Here is a 23,505-nt window from a genome sequence, read left to right as displayed (position 1 = left end):
GGCCCATTAGCTCAGTTGGTTAGAGCGTCGTGCTAATAACGCGAAGGTCGCAGGTTCGAGACCTGCATGGGCCATATAATATTTATCTAGTATTTTCTTTTACTTTTTACATTAATTTTTTTTCCTTAGACACACTTGCATAAATTTTGATTAGTGTTATAGAATAAACCCACAAGCCCTAAAAGTTTTGTATATATATATATATATATATATATATATATATATATATATATATATATATATATATATATATATATATATATATATTTATTCACGAATATTGAAATATAGAAATAAAACAAGAACAATATTGCACTTTACGAAGAAAATATTTGTTGGAGGAATTCATATATTTAATTCTAGGGTTCATTTGATAACACCCATAGGATGGAAAATATATAGGGATATGTCCACTCCTAAAATTCTTCATTTGAGATAACCCCTGGAGAGGTAAAATACTATTGTACCCTTCATTGCAATTTTCAGCAAATTGCATTCAGTATTTCGCCCCTGCATTCAGCATAATGTCTACCTGTATTTTCCGGGCCTGCATATATCAATTTATATAATCCAAATTTTTTGGGCAGATTTTTCGGGCAGATATCAATTTCGGGCAGATATTTTGGGCCTGCATTTTTTAATAAAAAAAGGGTAAATAGCACTTAGCCCTCCTGTGGTTTTCACGTTGTGCACTTTACCCCCCTCTGATATCAATTTGGTCATTTTACCCCCTTGTGGTTGACAAGTTGTAGCGGCCGTCAGATATACCGTTAAAGTTAACTGAAAATGTTAAATATTTGAACTACCCCATTATTTTCCTACTATTTGCAGGTTATATTTCTTTTTATACATAAATAAAAATTCAATTGCATTAAATTAGAAATAACACCAATTCATAGGACTAAATTACAATTATCAGAATTGCTTCTTCTCCTCGCCTTCAAATCCCCTTGAACTGTTCCAGACCCCTTCAGAAAAATAAAATTACAGGAAAACTCAGAAAATTACATCCAAAAATCAGAGGGAAAAGCCCAAAGATTTCATGTCAAAAACCAATGTTCGGGTTTTTTTGTCTTCTCGGGCAAACATCTCAGATTCCTAGGGTTTCGATTCTTCTTTGAAGTCCTCAATTTTGTGAAGAATAGTGATAATTCTATGTTACATATGATTACATTGAGAGAATTTGGTTTGGGGGTCGATATTTTACGGTTTCGGAAATATAAGTATTTTGTATTATTGTAGACACAGAGAATATATTAGATTTGAGAATCTTGAATGGGGGGGCATTGAGTTGGGTGATGGAGGGGGTACGTAAATGGGAAGCAGGAACCCCAGACAGATTATGGCCTCCGAAATTTTCCAGAAAAAAATGTGCGTTTGTTTTCATTGGCGACGGATCGATCAAAATCCTCATCATCCAGATTTTCCATTTTCTTACATCCGTTTCTTTTTCTCTATTTTTACTTTTTCTCCGTAGTATTTTTGATTAGGTTGTGTAAATCAACCAGCCATTATTTAAACCTTATTTTGTAACTGATTTTTTTAGAGATTTTTTTTTTCTAATTTTTAAATTAATTTCTTTATATATATATATATATATATATATATATATATATATATATATATATATATATATATATATATATGTGTGTAATATAATTTTATTTTTTCGCATCAGTTGTAAAATTGTTTTCATCCCATAGCATAGCAGATGATGATTATTAGCTGTAAAAGAGTTTCTATATGTATTTAAATAGTAATTAATTTAAAATTCAAAAAATTATGTAGTATAGAATTTTAAAAAATCTATTTTGTTTTTTTAATTAAAAGAAAAATGAGAGATTGGTGTAGGGGTTTTTATTGAAGGAAAAGGGGCAATATGGATATTATTATGAATTTTAGCTTGCAAAACCTTCAACCACTTCAATTTTGGGCGAGTGAGATGTATTTGCCATTAACTTTAACAGATTATTAGACAGCCGCTACAAATTGACAATCACAAGGTGGTTAAGTGCTTAAAGTGATATCAGAGGGGGTAAAGTGCACAATGTGGAAACCACAGGGGGTTAAGTGCTATTAACCCATAAAAAAATATAAATGTTTAGTTTATTATTATTTTTTATATATACCCTCTTTTGTATTTATTATTTTTTTAATTTTTTAATTTTTTTTAATATTTTAATTTTTTAATTTTTTTATTTTTTTTAATTTTCAATGTTTTAATTTATTTATTTATTTATTTATTTATTTATTTATTTTAATAAAATTTATTGTACTGCAATTGACTACACATGACTATAGTATACCACAATCATGTATAGTTATATGTATTCATGTACTGTCTTTTTACCCCAAAATTAATGTACACCAACAACAAAATTCACAATTTTAATCTTGATATTATAAATCAACTAACCCAAAAAAAAAAGGAAAAAACACAATCAAATGCATATAATCTTCAAACATGAACACGCATTACTATACATTCAAAAATATATTGCATACATATAACTATATGTTACTAGTTTACTACACGTGACTATAGTTATCCACAAACTGTTCTCTTGAGGCTGAGCCGGAAGTTAGACTATCGCCGAAGCTGTCCTTTTGGGTCATTGGGTTAGAATAAATAATTAGTAAAGAATTTATTCCCTATTCTATTCTAATTGGCAGACGTGCATAACATATATCCTTGGAATTAACTTACTTGATTAGGTTGATTATTAAGCACTTTCAATATTATATTATATTTTAATTCTTTCTAATAAAATACGAGCATTTTGATTTTGTGTGGTTTGTCTTCTCCGTGAACCGACCGTTATTTGATCTTTTTTGAATTTTTTTTTCTACGCCATTTTTTTCTATAAAATTAAGTTCAAGTCATTTTTTCCCATTTTTTTTCTACCCCTTTTGTTTTTTTTCCTATTTTCAAGTAATTTTTTTAATTTATTTATCCATCAAGTATTTTCAATATATATATGTGAATTTCCGGGCCAGCCCGAATAGGCTCGGAACTGAAGTGAACCAGTGGGCTGGCCCGGCCCACCGAACAGTGTGTAGTACGTGCCGGTTCCGGTTCCAGAAAAAGTGAACCGCGAACCGGCCCGAACCGGCTCATGGCCGTGTCTATGCAGTTATGTCTTTTTTTTTGTGGCTATATTAAACTATTTAGTTTAACTTAACTACCAAAATTTTTAAGCTATATTAGTTGAAGTTTATAATTTGTAGTTATTTTATGTTAATGAATCAAAAAAAAGAAAAATTGAGGGCAACAAAGCCGCGTAAATGTTAAGCGCACCCACCCAAGTAATTTAGTGTAACTTATATTAGTTTAAGTTTATAAATTTTGTAGTTGTTTTTATGTGAATGAATCAAAAAAAAATTGGGAGCGCTGCCCCTGAATCCCTGTAGATGTAAGCTCACCCTGTCTCAAATTTCTGGCTCCGCCACTGGTTGTGTCGCATACGTACACGATACAATTATCCATTAGTGGAGCCAAGATTTTAAGTTTTGGAGCGAATGCATTACAAAATTTATAAGAGGTGCCGATATTACTTTTATATAGGATTTAAAAAAAATTGTATATAAAATAAAAGGGATTTGAGAAAAGAACAAGTTGCATACTTGGATGACTCATCGTTAATTATTTTGCATTAATGGTTGTTATGTATATGTGTTGAACTATAAGTACTCCCACCTCCTCCTCATGACCTTGCCAAGTGCTAAATTGAGTTTGTGCCAAAAAAAAAAAAAAAAGTAGGTGCTTATCTCACGTTTGGACAACACAAGTATACCTACGCAAACTTATTTGTTCTTATTTGGGAGGTTTTATTATGACTTCAGCATTGTCCCGTGGTAAAAGATGCCCTTTGTTATTGTTTTTTCACAGTAACAAAATTTATTTTCAGTAAAAAGCCATTTTTCTACTAGTGTATACCTAATTATTAGTTGATCCACCTACACGACGGTTCTGATTTCGATTATGATTGAAGAAATGACGCAATATCTGGATACCTAAGTGACCCCAACATCTACGGATGACAATTTGACATGTCCGACCCAAATTAGTGAGTAATCCTATTGCAAAAGAATATGGAGCAAAATTTTAAGATACTTTAACTAGTAGCACGATAATTTAAGGGATACATAATTAAGATTTGAATTGTTTTTTTTTTTTCCTGCAAGGGATAGCTTAGCAGTTTAAGCAAGTGAACTTTTGTCAACTGACCCAATTTCGAATCTCCTTGCCAACGGTCTCTAGGTCAAATTTGTCACACATTTGAACTTTATTATACGAGAGTGTAGATTCATCCAGTACACTTATATAGCTGATTGCCGGTTCCTTCGTTAATTTTTTTTTTTTTTTCTAAATTGAAGTAACAAATTTATTATTGAAGATTGAAGGATAATTTAAAATAAAAATTATTTGCGGGTATTTTTGTGAGACAGGATGGGGATATAAAAATACAGGGATTTTGACGCAGATGGGGCTAGAGAATTTCAGTGTAGGGTGGCGGCGGTGATTGCAATACCCACCCCAGACCCGCCACATTCCCATCTCTAATAGGGTTCGTGGTCATACCTATATATGTCCTCTCTCGCGGTTCATTCGGTGCACCGAAATTTCGGTACTTCAAAAATTTATACTGTTTACCGGTTTTTTTGGTTCGGTACCAGTAAAATTCAAAATATATTTTAATATTCTAAACAATGTAAAAAAAAATATTTAAACAAATTAATTCTTGAATTCGATATTCAAATTTCAATAATCGGCCATAATAACAAAAAGAGAGTATCAATAGACGCTAAGTTTATCTACCATACCTGCTAGAAGAGTTTGCAACTTTGTCACATAGAATTGAATGAGGATAGCATTTATCATAAGATAATAAATGGGTCAAATCAAATATTTATCATAAGTTATTTCCAAATATTGGGGCTGTCGACCCCCCAAGATGAAGAAAAAAAACAAATTGAGGTAATTTTACCTCCCCAAATTTATAATAAATTTGGGTTTTGGTCTTTCAATTTTTTTTTTGTTTTTCTCCATACTCTTATATTGTAAATGTATATATATTTTTTTTTCATATTTATTGTTACAATAGAAAATATTATGGTTAAAATTTATTCTATTTTATTTTTTTTTTTAATATTTATTTTTGTTTTGCCGTTTATTATGAATTTCTCAAAACAATTATAGTTGATGCCCCTAAACCACCAAATATTTTATCTTACCCACAGTTAGTATTATTTCGCAAAACAAAACTTGCTCTTCTAATAAAATATGATGGGTCCGCCCTGGTAACAAAATAAAAACAAAAATGAATTGTGACACAAACCTAACGTGGTTTGATACAATTTTACTCTATATCCAAGACGATCTGCAAAAATAAAATCTCACTAATTCAATTTTACTTGTACAATATTTCAACCACTTACTCAATGAACGAAAATAGTCCTTCCTTTGTATTAAGGTCGTTCGTGTAGAGCTCGAATTCAAAATTCATATTTGAACCTCGTTGATGTATTGTAGCCTATAATCATCCTTGATATACCTAATTGGGCCGACCCAATGGGCCCCCAAATTTATCTAATAATTGGGCCCACTACACGAAAGCTCAAGCAGCTTCAGACTAAGGCTTGGGCCCAACAAAGTAAACTCAACCCAATCAACGACATATAAATAGAGGTTTTTACTCATTTGTTAAGGTACGTTCTATTATTCACAAGTATTCTAGAGTGCATATTCTCCCTACCATCTCCACTATCCGTACATCTGAGTTGAGCGTCGGAGGGTTTCCGTCAGATCAACCCGGCTTAATTCACGTGTGTTTATTTCGCAGGGACCTCAGGATCATCAAGTTGTCAAGCTACTGATCCGCTTTGCTCTCACAGCTCGTTTTCTACACTACCCAATCACAGCTCGTTTTCTACATTACCCAGGTGATCTAAGCAACTAGCATCATCAATCCTCTTATTGTTGGATTGATTAAATAAAATACATTGCACCAAGTGAAAGAAAAAAAGAAAAAAAAAAAAAAAAGGAGAAATGTGCCTCGGTAAGTGCAGAAATATTAATGAATTAATTAATGGGCCGGGTCCCAATTGTATTCAACTTGATTTCTGCACAAAGAAGACAAATAACGGTATTGTAACTTGTAACTTGTACTGTACACCCCCACCCCCTCTCTTACACACAGAGAGGCACAGACATAATATATATATATACAGAGAGAAAAAAGAAATAATGATAAAGAAAAAAAGACAGAAAGACATGCAGAATTGTGGAGACCACGTGTTCGATCAGCAACAATCCTCCACAGCGCCGCTAAATTCTAAATTATGTGACGTCAGCCCTATATACACTATACTATATACTACGTGCTTTTCACCCACTGGAACTTGTCTATTTATTCAGACCTCCATCCCTCCTCCCTCCTACACAATTCATTTCAATCATATCATTATTTATTATATTTAATTACTCTTTAAGGTAATTAAGAGACACTGCTGTGTTTTAATTACTGTCTACTGATCTCTCTCTCTCTCTCTTCTTTCTCTCTCTATATATATAATTTCTTATACTATTTGTTCAATTTTGGTATAGCAGGAAAATAAATGATGGGATTGAGGGGTTTTATAGCAATTGCATGTTTGTTATTTCTCTTGTCAATAATAGTAGCAAATGGCGGCTCTGAACGAGGGTGGAATGATGCTCATGCCACTTTTTATGGTGGTGGTGATGCTTCTGGAACCATGGGTATGTATTTATGAATGTATGTATGTATCTATGTATTAGTTCCATTCCAAATTTTGCAAATTCCAATTTTCGTTTTTTATTTTAGTTTTTGGAATTATTCTCGCATACAAATTAAAACAATTTAGAACTTCTATTATATAATTCAAATCCGATTCAAATTTTCATGTAAATTATCTAAAACAGTTTGCAACTTGGCTTAATTTTAATATCTTAAACATTTCCAATTCGATTTTTCTTGAATTGTTAATTAAGCCATGGAGTGAATTAAGTTGGTTAAATTGGTGGTTATTAATGAATTAATTAATTGCAGGTGGGGCTTGTGGGTATGGTAATTTGTACAGCCAAGGGTACGGTACAAACACAGCAGCACTGAGTACAACACTATTCAACAATGGGCAGAGCTGTGGAGCTTGCTTTGAGCTAAAGTGTGTGAATGATGAAAGGTGGTGCCTCCAAAGCTCAATTGTGGTAACTGCAACTAATTTCTGCCCTCCAAACAACGCCTTACCGAACAACGACGGCGGGTGGTGCAACCCGCCCAACCAACACTTTGACCTCTCTCAGCCCGTTTTCCAACAAATCGCCAAACAAGAAGCCGGGATTGTGCCGATTCTTTATCGAAGGTATGATGTATACACGTAAATATATTTACACGTATCGGCATAATTTATAATGAAGGAACCAACAGCTAACCATATAGATATACTAAAAAAATTACATTACTTTATTTATATTTATGGCGGTTCAATAATTTTGTGTACTTTACATAAATGTGTAGGGTACCGTGCCAAAAGAAGGGCGGTATTCGGTTCACGGTAAACGGTCACTCCTACTTCAATCTCGTCCTAATTACCAACGTCGGAGGCGCCGGTGATGTACAATCGGTCTCAATAAAAGGTTCAAGGACAAATAATTGGGAACCAATGTCTCGAAATTGGGGGCAAAATTGGCAGAGCAATTCTAATCTTGACGGTCAAAGCCTCTCGTTCAAGGTCACCACCAGCGACGGCCGCACGGTGGAGTGCAGTGACGTCATCCCCGATGGTTGGTCGTTCGGACAAACCTTCACCGGAGGACAATTCACTTAGAATAATCTAGTTTCATTAATATAGGAAACTACACGTACGTGTTTTTTTGAACGCTACGTGAAATAAATTAGGGTTGAGAATTGGAAGAGCTTTATTATTACATAAGCTCGAACCAATTTAGGCTTTTTCGTAATGTTGATGAAGTGTTTTATGTCTTGGTCTTTCTTTTAATGTAAGATTTAAGACAGATATTTTGGAAGTGATTTTAGGTTTGGGTAAATTTCATTTTTTCCTCTTGTACTTTGGCTCGATATTACTTTATTCATTTTTACTCTCGATTGCATTGATTTGCCCCCCTTACTTGAAAAATTGTTTCAATGTGGCCATCGTCGTTACTTTTATGACATTTGACCTTAACACCGTTTGATCTAAGTTTGAAAATTACGAAAAAACAAGCCCTCTCAGTTTAAATAATTATTAAAAACATAAAAAAAAAAAAAAAAATTGTGGTTGGCGTGCAAAGTTGTCTTGAGTTTTTATTATTTTATTTTGTTTTTTTATTTGTTTTTGTTTTTTTTTCTAATAATTATTTAAACTGGAAGATGTGGTGTTTTTGTAATTTTAGAACTTAGATCAAACGATATTAAGATCAAATAACTGACTGAAAAATCGATGTAATCGAGAATAGAAGGGGTAAGGTGATAACGAACCAAAATATAAGGGGAAAGTGGAAGTTAACCTTTAAATTTTGATTTAACATAACCACCCGCCATTAATTACTTCATGGATTTACTATTAGGGATTTTTATGCCAAAGTCCCCAACCAAGCATGTTTATTATTCTAGGTTTAGGGGACATATCTTTTTCACCAATAAGCTCATCCCTTTAATATTTATTATAACTAAAGGAAACATTCATGTATATCCCAATATTACCTCAACCATTTATACCCAATTCTTAATTGTAACCCCAATTTATCAATTTTGTCCATAAAAGTCCAATTTTGACCACAAAAATTCAATTTTGACTTTTTTTTGGAGTATAATTTAATATGCTCCAATTTCATCCTTAATTTAATTTAATCTCAATTTGACCCCAAATTTCACAAATTATTAAATTTTGACCCAAAACTTTTTTTTTTCAAAAAAAAATTTTTTTTTTCAAAATTTTTTTTTTGCCGCCGGATTCCGGCGTTGACTTTTTTTTTTTTTTTTCTTTCTTCCGGATTTTTTCGCCGGTTTCCAGCGTTGACCGGCGGTCAACGCCGGTCTCCGGCGTTGACTTTTTTTTTTTTTTTTTGCTTTTTTTTTTTTTTTTTTTTCTTTTCTTCCGGATTTTTTCGCCGGTCTCCGGCGTTGACTTTTTTTAGTGTTTTTTTAGTGTTTTCCACGTCCGCCGCTAAACGTTGACCGTAATTGTGCTGTCACTGACAGTAAATTAACGTAATTATACTGTCAATGATAGTTAATTAACGTAATTGTACTGCCGTTGACATTACATTTATGTGATTGTGCTGCCGTTGACAGTAAATTAATGCAATATTATTATTTTTTATTTTTTATTATTTTTTTTTATTTTTTTTTATTTGTTGACAAGTCAACATAATTATATTACTGTCGTTGACAGTAAAATAACTGTAAACACAATAATATTACTGTCAACAACATCAATATTATTATTTTTTGGGGGTTTTTGTTTTGTTTGAGTTATTCACGGAGTAACGTATTAATATTACTGTCTATTATTGTAATATTACTGTAAACACAATAATATTACTGTGGGTGACGGTAATATTACTGTTGTTATAGTAATATTCCTGTCAACCACATCAATATTATTATTTTGTTTGGATTTTTTGTTTGTTTGAGTTATTCACGGAGTAACGTAATAATATTACTGTCTATTATTGTAATATTACTGTTGCTATAGTAATATTACTGTCACTCACAGTAATATTAATTCTTTTGGTTTTTTTTTATTATGTTTACATTTGTTGAACGGACAACATAGTAATATTACTTTATTATACAATAATAATGAGTTTTGTTGTGTTAATATTAATGTGCTAGAGATTAATATAGCAATATCACTGTGTTAAACTATAGTTTAGTTAATTTTACTGCGTTTAACAGTAATATAGTTAATATTACTGTCATTCACAGCAATATTGCTGTTTAAACGGAAAAAAAAGTTACAGAAAAAAAAAAAAACAAAAAAAAAATTAAAAAGTCAACGCCGGAATCCGGAAAAAAAATCCGGAAGAAAGAGAAAAAAAAAAAATTAAAAAAGTCAACGCCGGAATCCGGAAAAAAAAATCCGGAAGAAAGAAAAAAAAAAATTTAAAAGTCAACGCCGGAATCCGGCGGGAAAAAAAAAGTTTTTGAAAAAAAAAATTTTGTGAAAAAAAAAAATTTTGGGTCAAAATTGAATAATTTGTGAAATTTGGGATCAAATTGAAGTTAAATTAAGTTAAGGATGAAATTGGAGCATATTAAAGTAAGAGGGGTTATTTTAGTCCTTTACATAAATCTGGACCATATGTGGACTTATTGGTAAAGGAGATTATTGTCTGGATCTCTTTATGAATAAGTACCCATTGATGGGCTTATTTGTAATATGCCCTTACTATTATTTAAATTTATGTTATATACCGTATACACTCCCAAAGTATATATCTGTAACATTTACCCCTCAAGCACTATTTAATTATAATATTTTAAAATTTTGTATTTTACCAAGAGAGATAACTAAAAATAATAATTAAACTATTTTATTACAACATATTCATATTGATAATTAAATAACATCTAATTATTGTTGAATCAATTAATCGAATATATTCATATCGATAAATTTTAATAAATCAATACATAACTAATAGCAATCTTAAGTATTTAAATTTAATTTACTTCATGAATTTCTAAAAATATATTTTCATTAATTATTATACAATATATATATTACTTTTTAATAATTTAATTTTAGTTACTTTTCAATTTTATATGATCAAATAATTATTAGATTGTAATGTTTATTATGTTTTAAATTTTAAAATATAAAATAATTGATTTTGAGGGGGCCAATTGTACAAATAATACTTTAAGGGGCAAGTCTTTACATAAGTTATACTTCAGGGGTGAAATTGTATTTAACTTTTTTAATTTTAATTTTATTTTTTGGTAGTCCATAGTTTTGTGTATTGGGAAAAGCAAATTTGGTGCTTTTCTCAATGTTGAGTGTGATGAAGCTTCCTCGGTAAGAGTGTTGTTTCAGATGTTTTTTAAATTGTAAACCGTTGATTTTGTCTGTATCTAGGTTTTGCCTTTTGTCTACTGCAATAAAAAAGACCTATGAGCCCCGGGTTTTATTGTCATACTGTTACCTCAATCCACGAGCTTTCTATTTTGTGAATTACTTATATTATTGGACCAGTATACTTTGCAATAAAATTCAATTTTTTTTCTTTTCAATAAGTTCTTAATATGTTTAAAGAATAATTTTGTGTTTTCTATTGAATTGAATTCTATTTATTACAACTCTTAATTCATGTACATTTAGTTTAAACCACACACTACTTTTATCACACATATTGGCATCTTCAATTGAGTAAGCAAACCGGCAAAATATAGACACTGCAGAAGAAATCCAACACCAACAAATATTTAGAAGGGCCCTAAATTTTCAGATTGTTGTGAAATCTCCAAATTTGTTCCTAAATAATAGGTATATTTGGAAGTGTTTTGAAACTTATTTATTTTGATTTTATTTTGAGGAAATATGTTTTGTTGGAAAGAATTTGAGAATGAAAGTAATGTTTGTTTATAATTTGGAAGAAGACAAAATACACTATAGCAGTCAAATCATGTTTAAAGGTGTTAGAAAAATGTATTTTAGAAGAAAAAAATTGAAAGATGAAGTGATGTTTATCTATTTTTTAGTGAAGACATATTTTACTGTAGCAGTAAAATCATTTTACTGTAACAGTCACATCATGTTTGAAGGAGAGAGAAACTTTTGAAATTGTTTTGAGAAAATTATTTGCAAAGTTTAATAAATATAATTTTTGTTTTGGGGAATCAATGAAACCAAAATAAAAATGCTTCCAAACATTGCCTAGATGTCTTTGTTTGGGGAGACTCACATTTCTTGCATTTAAATTTTGAAATTTCTTTTTCAAATAAAAATTAAAATTTGAATGATTTGCAAATATAATCGTTGGTTTCCAACGGTAAGAAAAAAATGAAAAAAACATAAAGACCTCTAATTATTCTTCATCTTTTTTATCACTTCTAAATTTTCTAATTGTGAGTTTTTTGTTTTCTTCAATGCTTGTAGAAATTTGGAGGAATTTCACTGGGCTTATGAGAATTGAAGAAATTAGAAGTAGATGGTTGGGTAGGTTGTCAATACTTGAAGAAATTTGTAGCAGAATATTTTTTTCCTCTATGTTTCTGGTGTGTTGATAAACAAGGAGAATAATAAAATTATGGGAGGAAGGGCGTGCTCTGTTGTGCTTAATTAAGTTTAACTAATTAGAGATGAGTAAACAAAAAATAAAAAAGGAAAAAAAAATATGTGGGGTTAAAGGCAGTGGAAATTAGTGGGTGGTTACAAATATTTTAATTGAAATTATATCCAATGATTGTGGTTCAACATTTCATATCTTTAAAAAAAAAATCATTTTTTTGGATCGAAATATGCATTAAAAATAATTAAGATTGTTCAAATAAACTTTAATTTTCTACAATCTCGTATATTAATAAAATTTTAGCCCTAATCAAATTACTATATAAAATAATCCATAACATAATTTAAAGACTCAAAATTATAGAGCCCTCCATTATAGAATTATGCTTTTTAGAGACTCTAAATTCTACTAGGTCTCTAAAATAGAATTTGGTGATCCGATCTGCTTACTCCATTGGACATACCCTAATGAATAATCTACGGATGGCAACGGGTAGGTTTTGGAACGGGTCTGTCTAAACCCGAAACTCGACCCGTGAAAATATATATAAAACCTAGCCCCGCCCTAACCTGTCTTAGCTTATACCTAGATTTGCCCCGACCCATAGCGAAACTAAACGGTTTCGACCCGCCAAACTCGATGAACTCGTTAACATCAAACAAAAAATTTAACATTTTTTAACTTTTATAATATTTTGCTTGTATATTTTAATAAAAGAATCTCAAAATTAAAATGCAATTTTACAAGTAATATAAAGTGATTCATAAACTTCTCTAATTAATTATAGGGGTCATATGATATAACCTACTCGTACAAGTTTCTTAGAGGTATAAATTCACTTTTTTATTCACTATTAGGGATAACCCCTCATTAAGGTTAATACCTCATTTACCCCTATTATATTCATAAAAATATAATTAAATTATTGTTGCATAATCAAATCGGGCTAATCTCCCCTAAAATAACTCCCCTTAAATCTCTAACCAACTCGCCCAAATCTCTGAATGCAAATCACGCCATTTCATTTTTTTCATTCCTTTACAATCTTTTTCTAATTTCGATTTAAAAATATTGTTTTTTTTTCTTTCATTTTTTCATTTTTTTAAATGGTTTTTTACTGCAAGTTTAACAAAAAATTGAAATCCACCACATACTCACTGAAAACCACTATAAATTCTTCAAAACCCACAATGCAATTAACGTTGGAATCACTATGTAATTATCGTAATCAACTTTAATATTAATGTAATCCACTACAAATGTATCAAGATCGAATAAAAATTTACATAATCCACTACGAATTAACGTAATCCATTACAAATTTATCAAAATCCACTACAAAGTTATCAAAATCCACTTTATTGGTTAAAGTAATCCACTATAAAATTAACTTAATATATGGTTAATCCACTACAAACTTATCGTAGAAAAACACTTATACATCAACATCAAACTTATCAAAATCCACTACAAACTTCCGAATTTATGATAGTGTTGCTCGTGGTTTTTGTTAGGTTAGAGTGACCCTTTGATAAACACTACAAACTTATCATCACCTAACATCGTCCCACTTGCTGCAATCACTTCGCTTGTGGAAGAACCTAAACCAAAGAAAGAGAAGACAACAACGTGTCAATTTAATTCATTCATTAAAAATCGGTCTCCAAAGCAAGAATTTAAAATCCACTATAATCTCGTTGACATCGATTTCTTCTGTTTGTGCTTTCTCTTGCATTTTTTTTTTCCGCCACAGTGGTCCTTCATTCCGTGAAAATCAGAAGAAAGAGATGGTGGATGAATTTCGATCGCGCGAGAGAGAGAGGGGGAGAGAAAACTGGTGTGACTAGGGTTAAACGATGCGGAATATGAGTTTGGTGGAGGGTATAATTGTACTATATAATTTAAAATAAATTAGTGATTTATCTTAAAAAGCAGAAAAAAAAAATGGACGCCCACTAATAGTAAATGTCATATCAGGGGTTATGTCAAATAATCCCTTAATTATATGTTCAACTTCTACAATAAATAATGTTCAAAAGGTAGAACCGTCAGCGGTGGTCTACAAGTAATAGATATGACTTGCGATAAATTAGACAATAAAAAAAAATGGGTAAATGAGAATAGACACGATGGAAATTGAAATTTTGATAATTGAAATCGAAAATAATATATAGAAATTCGAATAGTTCAATAGCCCGTTATAAAACCCGTCTTGTAGCGAAGTGATTCATTCAGCGTCCAGGAATTGTTTTTTTCTGAAACTTACAGTCCAATTGTTAAGCATGCTATTATTCTCCTAATAGTTAAACTTGTTGTAGCCAATGGTTGCCACTTACACCAACTAATTAAATATTAACAATGCCTTCTTGCAGGTATCTCAAACTGATGCGACTTTGTACCGGCAAACACTCGAGCCCTTCAATATTTGACTCTCACTTGACTTAGATATACCATTTGCAGTTAATCAACTATCTCAGTTCATGCATTGTCTATCTTCGCGGACTTGGACTGTTGTGAAACGCGCTTACTTCGCTATCTCGTTGGCACTATTGAGTATCGATCATGGACTCATGTGGCAAAAAGTCACCCCAAACACTTCATCCCTTTGTCGATGTAGATTGGGCGCGAGATCCTACAGATCAAACATTGACATCTGCCAATGTTATCTTTTTTGGTGTCAACCCATCTCTTGGAGCTATAAAAAGCAAAAAAAAAAAAAAAAGGTCGCACGGTCGTCAACTGAGGCTGAATATCGTGCTATTGCATCTATTGCGGCAGAGTTAAATTGGATCATGAATTTGCTTCAAGAATTATGAGTTCTGGTGGCTTCTATACATATTAACTATTGTGACAACATAAGTGCCACTTATGTTTGCACAAATCGTATATTTCACTCACTAATGAAACTTCTAAATTGAAAAGAAGAAGAAGCAATTAATGATTCCTTAAACTTCTAAAGTAACAAATTGTTTGGAACATAAATATTTTTTTCCAAACCAACAAATAATATCGGAAGGAAGGAGTAATTACGTGTATTTCAATTAATTAAGACTGATAAATGACAGATTGAAAAAACATGCAACTAATGATTTATTAGAATTCTAAAATGACAAATAATTTGGAACAAACAAAATTCTAAAATGACAAACAATTTGGAACAAACAAACTCCCAAGTATGTGAAGTTCTTTGTGTTCTTGATCACGAACTCCCAGTTGCAGTCTATTTAAAATCATGCACTGTTTTTTGACGTTCTTAATAGATTTTTTGTTAAAGTTTTGGTTAAATTACGGCCATCCTCTGAGGTAAAGATAAATTATGAAACTCCCCCTCATGTTTGAGTAATTACAACCATCCCCTCAACTATGAGTTTTCTTACACGTCCATACTTATGGTGTCAAATTCAACTTACTTTTCCAGATTGCGAGGAATGTTTTATATTTTATACTCGTTTTGTGCAAAAATGCAGTTTCTATACACAACAATCTGATATTTACAAGCCAAAAGACACCTTATGATCATCTTGTGTCAAAAGTGGTTTTTTCGTAGTTTGACGTTACCTCGGGGGTGGCGTAATTTGCCCTCAATTTTATTACAATGTCTGAAAAAGGTGCATTTAGCAACCTGAATGTGGATGGTTTTTGCCTGAAATTTGAGCTGTATTGTAAACAATGAATGGACCAAATATTGGATTTTTTATCATTTAGCAATAATTATTTTTAGCCATTACAACAATATATGTTGCTACACAATTCCTTCTTTTTTATTTTTCTTTATTTTCTTTATTATTTTTTTTCCCACCGTTGCTCGAGCCGTCAAATCAGTTTAGGATTCGACGGGCTGAACTAAAAACCTGTAAGAAAGGAAATTGGCAAACACACATGTCTGTTTATAGGCAGCATTTTCTTATTGAATCTAATTTCGCAGTCCGAGGAGGTTAAATAGGTACATCTCGAGCAACAGCACGTACGAAGTAACTTTTGCAATAAAAGATCTTCCAAACTTCCGGGGGCAAAATGTGTACGAACCAGTCTTCTACTTAATACCTGAACTAATTCGGCGGCTGCAAAATAATAAACAAGTAAAACAGATAAACGAGACGAAAAGATTACACAATGTTCAAACAAGTTGATCTTTGTTTGATTCCCATTGTTGCCTTAGCAACATTTATTGTAAAAAAAAATTAGTAAATCGTAGAAAACCGAAACCGAAAGTTATATATTGGTCATTATTTATTTTTGAGTTAATTGCATTTAGTACCCTTGTGTTACACCGAATTGTAAAAAAAGTCCTTGTGTTATAAATATTAGGAAAAAAACGCCCTACAATGCATTTATTTAGCGCAAACCCCCTAAATGGCGTATTCTTAGAGGGTAGTTTGCTAATAAAATTGAATCATAGGGGCGATTTTGCTAATATTTATAACACGGGGAGTTTTTTGACGTTAAAGAAATCAATAAGCTAATCCACAACTTAAATTCCATTACAAATGTACGAGGAAGTTAGAACAGGCTCACCTGTGGATAAGAGTTCTCGTTCAGCATAGAAATCGCACACGAACCAGCTGAAGGAACCAAACCGTGCGGAAAATTGTTGTAAACAACAGAGCCCCGGAGTTCGAAATTACTGTTTATTTGATATTCCATTGCACCCGGTTGGAAATTCGCCTCTTTCGTAGGGTCCACCATCAACTCCGGGAAGCTTAGGTTTCCGAACGAATGGTATTGGTATTGGTCGGGAATCGGGAGCCTCAAGCTGGCGGAGTACGTGTAGTCGTCAATAGTTATGCCGTCGTGTCTATTGTTTTTCAATTCTCTTGAATTGTCGATATTTATGTGTTCCTTCAAATCGCCAAAGTAGCCGGAGCATGTCGGAAACGATGCATCCCTCGTGCACTCCATATCTCTGAAATTCGTAATAAATTGAAATTACATTTGAAGTTTTTTATGATTCAATTAATATGGAGTAAGCTATTATCGGCCCTAGTTTTTGAATAATATATAGGGTAAATTACAACCACCCCTTGGGATATGGTCAAATTACGAAAAAACCCATCTTGTTTGGATAATTACATTTATCCCCTCAACTATGAATCTTCTTACACCTCTACCTTTGTGGTGTCCAATTCAACATAATCATCTAGATTCCATGGGAAGTTCTCTAATTTGTACTCGTTTTGTGCAAAAATACAGTTTCTGGTGCACCACAATCTGAGATATACAAGCCGAAAAACATATCTTATGATCATCTTGCTTCAAAATGTGGAGCTCGAAGGGGATAAAACAGGTACAAAATTGAGAATATTCCATATAATCTAGAAGATTCCACTAAATTTGAAACCGCAAGGATGGACGTGTACGAAGATTTATAGTTGAGGGGTGGTTGTAATTACCCAAACAGGAGGGGAGTTTTCGTAATTTGACCATACCTCAGGGAGTGGTTGTAATTTACCCTAATATATATAGGAACCAAACAATAATAGTATCGTATGCTTATCTAAGGAACTTTAAGGCCACGTTTGGATTATGTGATTAGCTACATAATTGGACTTTATTGGATGTTTAGGTCTAATGACTTTTCGGGGTCGACACGCATGTGGAAAAAAATAGCTCTGATCTGGGCTGATTAGGAGAATATGTATAATCGGGTTTTCATAAGATTATTATTTAATCTTATATTGGTTAATCTTATCTTAGGAACCAAACGAAGGATCAACTCACCGAGTAGTCAAGAAATGGGGCTCGTTTGGTAGTATCATATGTTGACTATCGCCACCCGGAAGCCATGATTGGTTTCCGCAACCCTGATCACTCGTCGTCGCTATGGGAAACTGCATCCCCGTTTGGAACTGAAATTTGAAAAAAAAAATTTAGAACGTTATAAATTAAAACCCTAGCAAAATCTCCACAAACCTATATCACATGTGTGAAAAGAAATAGAAAGAGAAAGAAAACGGAATTTATGTAGTAGTATTTATTGCGTCGTTACCTGGTTTGTGCAATCGAATGGAATATGCGTGTCCTTCAAAAACTTTTCCTCCTGAAAGAAGACGAGAATATTTAAAACGGCTCGTAAATACATTTTTATATAATGCATTTCTTTTTTTCTTAACTATAAATTTCTAGCACTTGAAATTTATAGTTTCGAAAAGTCTTGCGTATTACAGACTAAAGAAACGGAATATACCTTATGCATGCGAGTTCTGTTTAGTGTTTCCCTCAACGAGTTTTCCATCTGATTAAGGTGTTCAATATCTTCAATTTTGTCGGGATTCGCCCACCAGCTTAAATAATAAAAAAAAATAAAAATGTCAGTTGAAGCTTATAACTAAATCACTATGTAAATCGTTGGTTAAAGTTCTGTAAAATTTTCAAGATTTGCACCTTATTCGTTTATGTAATTCAGCAAGTTGGCTTTGCAGCATCCTTAATCGGTTTTGCATTTCCTATCCAAAAAACGATTACCAAGAAAAAAAATTTAAAATATTTTTTTTTTCTAACTATCTGAATCTCGTCTCGAATATCACTTCGATGGCTAGTGAGAGATAAATAAATACCTCTATTGACGGAGTACTGCAAAAAATAAAAATAAAAAAAGACGAAAAGTTTAGTGAGATATTATTATTACAATGGGATTAAAGTAAATAAAAATTATCGAACAATCGAGTTTGTCTACCTTGTATCAAGAAACTCCTCTATATCGACATCCTGGTCAAGCTTCTTGAAGTTTCTCTTTAAAGTCTATCATACGTCGATTTATCCCAAAAAATCAGCTTCATTAATTTTATTTTCAAGAAGATGAAAAACATATATTCAATATTAAAAAATAAAAACTTACTTCGAGACTCTCCAACCTCCTGTTAGAATTTCAAAAGAAAAAAGAAAACGGGACGAATTAAAATAATATCACAAATAACTCCGCAAAAAATGTCGAAATGGGAGAATTTCTATCTACCTTTTTGCCCGTTCTTTAGGTGTGAGTTGAGCGTATTTTGTAATCATTTCATCAATGTTGCTAAAACCGAAAAACGAACAAAATATTAGCGAAATATTTTTTATTTTTTAATTAAATTTTTTTTCAAACATCAACGAAATGGCAATATAGTTCAAAGAAAAAATAATCAAGAAAGAGTGGAAATAACTAACGATAAGTACATTTAACGTATCCTTTCTCAATACTTACACTAATATTATTCCGATTTACCGTGTCGTTTAAGTCTAATTCACTTAAAACTATAAAAATTTCTACCACTCGAAAAATATTCCAATGTTTCGAGCACTTAACTTAAATTAACCGATACAACACTTCACGATCACTCATATCACTTAAAACATAACCAAAAAAATTCGAGTAAAAGAATACATTTACAATACGAATGTTCGACAAATTACCTTCTTTGTCCTCGGAAAATAGACGGCTTCCCAGTCGGAGAAAACATAAGAAGAATAATATCAATGTCGCATAAAACCGAAATTTCTTGGGCTTTTTTCAATATTCCTGCCCTTCTTTTCCCATAAGTAACCTGCCTGCTGCTCAGGCTCTCCAATCTCTGTATTTTCAACTTTACCCTTCCCATCCTACAAAATTACCAAAATGCCCACTGTAAATTAGTTTCATTTTTCCCCTTTCTTCATGCATACTACACTTAAAAATAAGGATTCATCTCATTAAAGAACTGGAAATTCAAAACCCACAAATAAATCAAGAATCTTTCCTAATTAATCATGCACAATAATTAATTAATTCACAACCCTAACCTTGAAGTAATATCCTTCAGAAATGCCCAAATTGGAATACACCATTCAGTAATATTTCCTGTATTTCCAAATTAATTAAAAAAAATTAAAAAATACGAAGCGAAAATTAAAGAAAAATGAAAAATACAGCCCACGGCGGAGTATCAGACAATCCCAATTAGGGGATTTCAATGGATTGATTAAAAAATTTAAAAACCCTAATTTTAATTTTAATTTTCTTGGTACAGAGATATGGAGGAAATGCAGATGGGGAAAAAAAGACCTAAAAATGGGAAACCCAAATGAGGGGATGAACAGTAGGTATCATAATTTCTGATATGTAAATAGAAAGATTAGAAAAATAAAAAAAAATAATTTTGAAAAGGAGGAGGAGAGAGAGAGAGAGAGAGAGAGAGAGAGAGAGAAGGCTAAGGAGAAGGATTGAGGAGCAGACAAGAGGTTGTACTTTGATTTCGGCTTTTAAAACTCGCGGGAGAACCGAACAGCTTTTTTGCTTGCATACGTGTTGGGACTAAATAAATTAAGAAATAATAAGAAAAAAAAAAGAATATTTGATTATATTTTTGTGTAAATTACAAATATGCCATCACACGTTGACTTTTAGTTAACAAAGGGATATTCAATTTTTGTTTTTCTTTTTTCAAATAAACTCACCATTTATGTATTCATTTTCAAGGTTGTAAAAACCGGTAATCGAGTCGGAGGTGGTTACGCATCGCCTCACGATTAACCGGTGTCATGGTGATTAATTGGCGATACATTGAAAATAAATCATTTTATAAAATCTAAATAGATATTATTTTTACATACTCAAAATATATATAAAAGGGGTTTTTGTGCATAAGTCTCTGACCAATCATCTTTATTATTCTAGGTTCAGAGGTTATATGTCTTGGGGTTGTCTAGGGTCCGAGAGGGCTGTACTTCTCGGACCGTAAAATATTTAATCTTGTACGTCCAAATTAACTAATTTTTAATCTCATCCATTGATTTTTTTTGTACGACCTAGTACGACACTAGATTAGAAAATTAAAAGTACGAACCCAGTAACAACACATCGTACACCATTGTACACACATCGTACGCCATGTAAATTACTTAATTAACCTTATAAATTTAAATTAAAATATCTATTAAGAAATATTATAGTAATCATAATTAATTATCAAAATTACACGTTAAATAAATCAAAGGGGGCGGCTATTTGCAATCGGAAAAATGCTAAGAGGAAGACCAATCTAATCAAATACCAAAATTACCCTCCAACTCAAATTATTAAATGAAGACTTAAAATCCAATTCCTCTCACGCAAGACCACAACCAGACTTCAAGCTTCAAGTCTCACCGGAATCTCGCCCACACACCGACAAAGCTTGCGTCGCCGCCTCCACCGCCGGAAAATAAGTCCTCCATCGCTGCCGTATAAGATGTCTTCTATTGCCGTCGAAAAAAAGTCCTCCATCGCCGCTCACAAATGTCGATTTTTAATTCGACACACAAGTGTCGAAATATTGCAGAAAATTCGACATATATTTGTCGATTCTTTTCAAAAATTTCGACATAACAGGGAGGTGTCGAATTTAAGGGGAAAATTTGACATTTATGTGTCGAAAAATGAAGTTAATTTCGACATTACAGCGTCAATTTGGAGGTGGAATTGCGTGTGTGGAGGTAGCGGCGTTTTCCGGTGGGCAGACGGAGGGAGGGGAGCAAATTAGGAAGAGGAGATGGAAGAAGAGGAGAGGAAGCACCAAAAACAACTTGTGGAAGACATGTTCCCCAGATTCAGCATCTTTTTTCTGCCACCCGCCGCTCAATTTCGCCGGCAGCCAAAATTCTACTACCTTTCTGCTGTCCTCCGCTCGCTGTTCACCCTCAGCACGCAGCCGATATCCACTTCTCCTCCTCATCGATCTTCATCCCATATCTCCTGCTAGTGCCGCCGGAAAAGGCAACTCAACCTGCTAGTGCTGCCGGAATGTTTATGAGGGAGATGATTTTTGTGGGTTTCTAATGGTCTTGTAATATAATTGTTTTTTTTAGATTTTTTATAGAGTAAGGGTATTATTGTAATTTCAAGTAATAGTATTGTTGGAAAACTTGATTTGGTCTTCCCCTTAGAAAATTTAGGATTGCAAATATTCACTGCCTAAATCAAAACCTCACAGATGTTCTTCTCCAAAATCAAAATCCCTAACTTGACAAGGAGCAGATCGAGAAACGCCATCAAGCATATCACATTCCTCACCTTCATCTCGCCGTGGAAGTTACGAAAGCATTTATTTTATGGCTGTAAGTGGTTATATTCTGGCTGCTGAATCAAACTCGTCAACTTTGAGCACCCCACCTCTCTAATAATCTTCTCGCCGAGAAATCAAAGACGATTTCTTCGTACTTTGAAACTTTAGATTGGTTGAAGGCTGAAGCACTCCACTTGTTCGATGAAATGCCTCTTAAAGACATAGTCATCTTACTTTGATGATTTACCGTTGCGGTCGATTGCGAAAATCTGGATACGGGTTGGAGGCTATTTAACGAAATGCGCAAAATAATGTTATATCACGTGGGTCGACCCATATCCTCCTATTGAAGAAGAATTAAGTATTGTGTCGTATAATGCTAAAGTTTCGATTTTTTTCTGAGTAGGTTTTGAATTTTTAGTTTCTCGTGGTGGAATGATTGAATCTGTACCATTTATTTTGGTGTCGTTTGACAAATTAAAATTTCATTTTGGTTTTGAATTGTTCTGATTCTCTTTGTTTACTCCTTGGATTATGCTTGAACACGTCTTGCTAAAGATGCCAATGCATCAAAGAAAGGAGGTGAGAGACAATTCAATGATTTGGCTTTGTTGGTCTCTACCGTGGATTTATTGTGTTACGTGGATTGTACTTTGGTATCTATGATTATTCGAAGTTGGTGCTCCTAACTGAATCGCTGCAAGATAGTATTTCACTTTATGAAGCAACTAGCTTTCGATCTTCTTGAGTTGCTTCTCCAGTCTGCAATTTTTAAGTCGATGCTCCTTACTGGATTGCTGTAGATAATTTATTTTTATGCTGTAGTTGTGAGCTAGCTTTTAATCCTTGTGCGTTGTTGTTCTTTTTCGCATTTATTACGCTTGATTTTGTTTTCTCTCTTATAAAGTCGATTTAGACCCGACGCCGTATACTAATGCAACCATTTTGTGTATTCCAGAGCCGTATTTTCTGTTCATGTGATGCAATCCAATTGTAATGCAGCCATTTTCCATATTACTGTGTTAATTTCCGTGTTAATGCGCTTGCATTACTGAAAAGACAAGATGAAAGGCGAATGAGGACTATCTCAAGATTTTTTTTGATTCTCGTATTTTGTTCGATTTTAAGAATATTAGCGGTAAATTATTGGTTGGAGCTAATCAGGTTTTGCATTTCTATAACGTTGTGAATTTAAGAAAGGGAACTTCAAGGGGAGGCCCCTTGGTCGGCGCCAATACTTAGCCCCGTAGAGAG

The 23,505-nt window shown here is 32.6% G+C and overlaps 2 protein-coding genes, 1 long non-coding RNA gene and 1 other non-coding gene across 8 annotated transcripts; 2 read left to right on the top strand and 2 right to left on the bottom strand.

Moving 5' to 3' along the window:
- On the top strand, window positions 1-74 carry TRNAI-AAU (transfer RNA isoleucine (anticodon AAU)). The gene has a single exon. It is a non-coding gene; the product is annotated as a tRNA-Ile (tRNA).
- Window positions 75-6,372: 6,298 nt separating this feature from the next.
- Window positions 6,373-8,068, top strand: LOC105959709 (expansin-A1). Of its 2 annotated transcripts, none has more exons than XM_012983844.2 (4): window positions 6,373-6,493; window positions 6,611-6,760; window positions 7,071-7,383; window positions 7,539-8,068. In XM_012983844.2, exons 2-4 carry the CDS (start codon window positions 6,619-6,621, stop codon window positions 7,846-7,848), a joined length of 765 nt encoding a protein of 254 aa, XP_012839298.2. In that variant the 5' UTR covers window positions 6,373-6,493; window positions 6,611-6,618; the 3' UTR covers window positions 7,849-8,068. The 2 variants fall into 2 exon arrangements, with proteins under 2 accessions (XP_012839298.2, XP_088679687.1); XM_088823561.1 differs by having other exon boundaries at window positions 6,435-6,493; window positions 6,608-6,760.
- A 7,862-nt stretch (window positions 8,069-15,930) lies between these two features.
- LOC105959762 (agamous-like MADS-box protein AGL65) lies at window positions 15,931-20,520 on the bottom strand. 4 transcript variants are annotated; one of them, XM_012983908.2, is made up of 13 exons: window positions 20,457-20,520; window positions 20,012-20,069; window positions 19,646-19,831; window positions 19,209-19,268; window positions 19,092-19,110; window positions 18,930-18,994; window positions 18,811-18,826; window positions 18,638-18,699; window positions 18,441-18,537; window positions 18,243-18,293; window positions 17,975-18,102; window positions 16,772-17,159; window positions 15,931-16,317 (listed from the first exon to the last, which is right to left on the bottom strand). In XM_012983908.2, exons 1-13 carry the CDS (start codon window positions 20,509-20,511, stop codon window positions 16,306-16,308), a joined length of 1,197 nt encoding a protein of 398 aa, XP_012839362.2. In that variant the 5' UTR covers window positions 20,512-20,520; the 3' UTR covers window positions 15,931-16,305. The 4 variants fall into 4 exon arrangements, with proteins under 4 accessions (XP_012839362.2, XP_088679686.1, XP_012839361.2 ...); XM_088823560.1 differs by lacking the exon at window positions 20,457-20,520 and adding an exon at window positions 20,274-20,444; XM_012983907.2 differs by lacking the exon at window positions 15,931-16,317 and having other exon boundaries at window positions 16,605-17,159.
- Window positions 20,521-21,392: 872 nt separating this feature from the next.
- LOC148767902 (uncharacterized) lies at window positions 21,393-22,046 on the bottom strand. Its single transcript, XR_016033657.1, has 2 exons — window positions 21,973-22,046; window positions 21,393-21,941 (listed from the first exon to the last, which is right to left on the bottom strand). It is a non-coding gene; the product is annotated as an uncharacterized LOC148767902 (long non-coding RNA).
- Window positions 22,047-23,505: the final 1,459 nt, after the last annotated feature.

Source organism: Erythranthe guttata, chromosome 9 (genome assembly GCF_056151865.1).
Source record: "Erythranthe guttata isolate IM_541 chromosome 9, IM_541, whole genome shotgun sequence".
Taxonomy (NCBI): Eukaryota; Viridiplantae; Streptophyta; class Magnoliopsida; order Lamiales; family Phrymaceae; genus Erythranthe; species Erythranthe guttata.
Note: the sequence above shows the minus strand (reverse complement) of the source record. Positions and strands in the feature narration are given on the sequence as shown.

Coding starts and splice junctions, on each gene's coding strand:
- LOC105959709 (XM_012983844.2), top strand. CDS start 6,619: ATGATGGGATTGAGGGGTTTTATAGCAATTGCATGTTTGTTATTTCTC. Junction 6,761..7,070: donor TGATGCTTCTGGAACCATGG/GTATGTATTTAT, acceptor AATTAATTGCAG/GTGGGGCTTGTGGGTATGGT. Junction 7,384..7,538: donor GTGCCGATTCTTTATCGAAG/GTATGATGTATA, acceptor ATAAATGTGTAG/GGTACCGTGCCAAAAGAAGG.
- LOC105959762 (XM_012983907.2), bottom strand. CDS start 20,511: ATGCAAGCAAAAAAGCTGTTCGGTTCTCCCGCGAGTTTTAAAAGCCGA. Junction 19,269..19,645: donor ATTTTCCGAGGACAAAGAAG/GTAATTTGTCGA, acceptor TTTCGGTTTTAG/CAACATTGATGAAATGATTA. Junction 18,103..18,242: donor CATTCGATTGCACAAACCAG/GTAACGACGCAA, acceptor TTCAAATTTCAG/TTCCAAACGGGGATGCAGTT.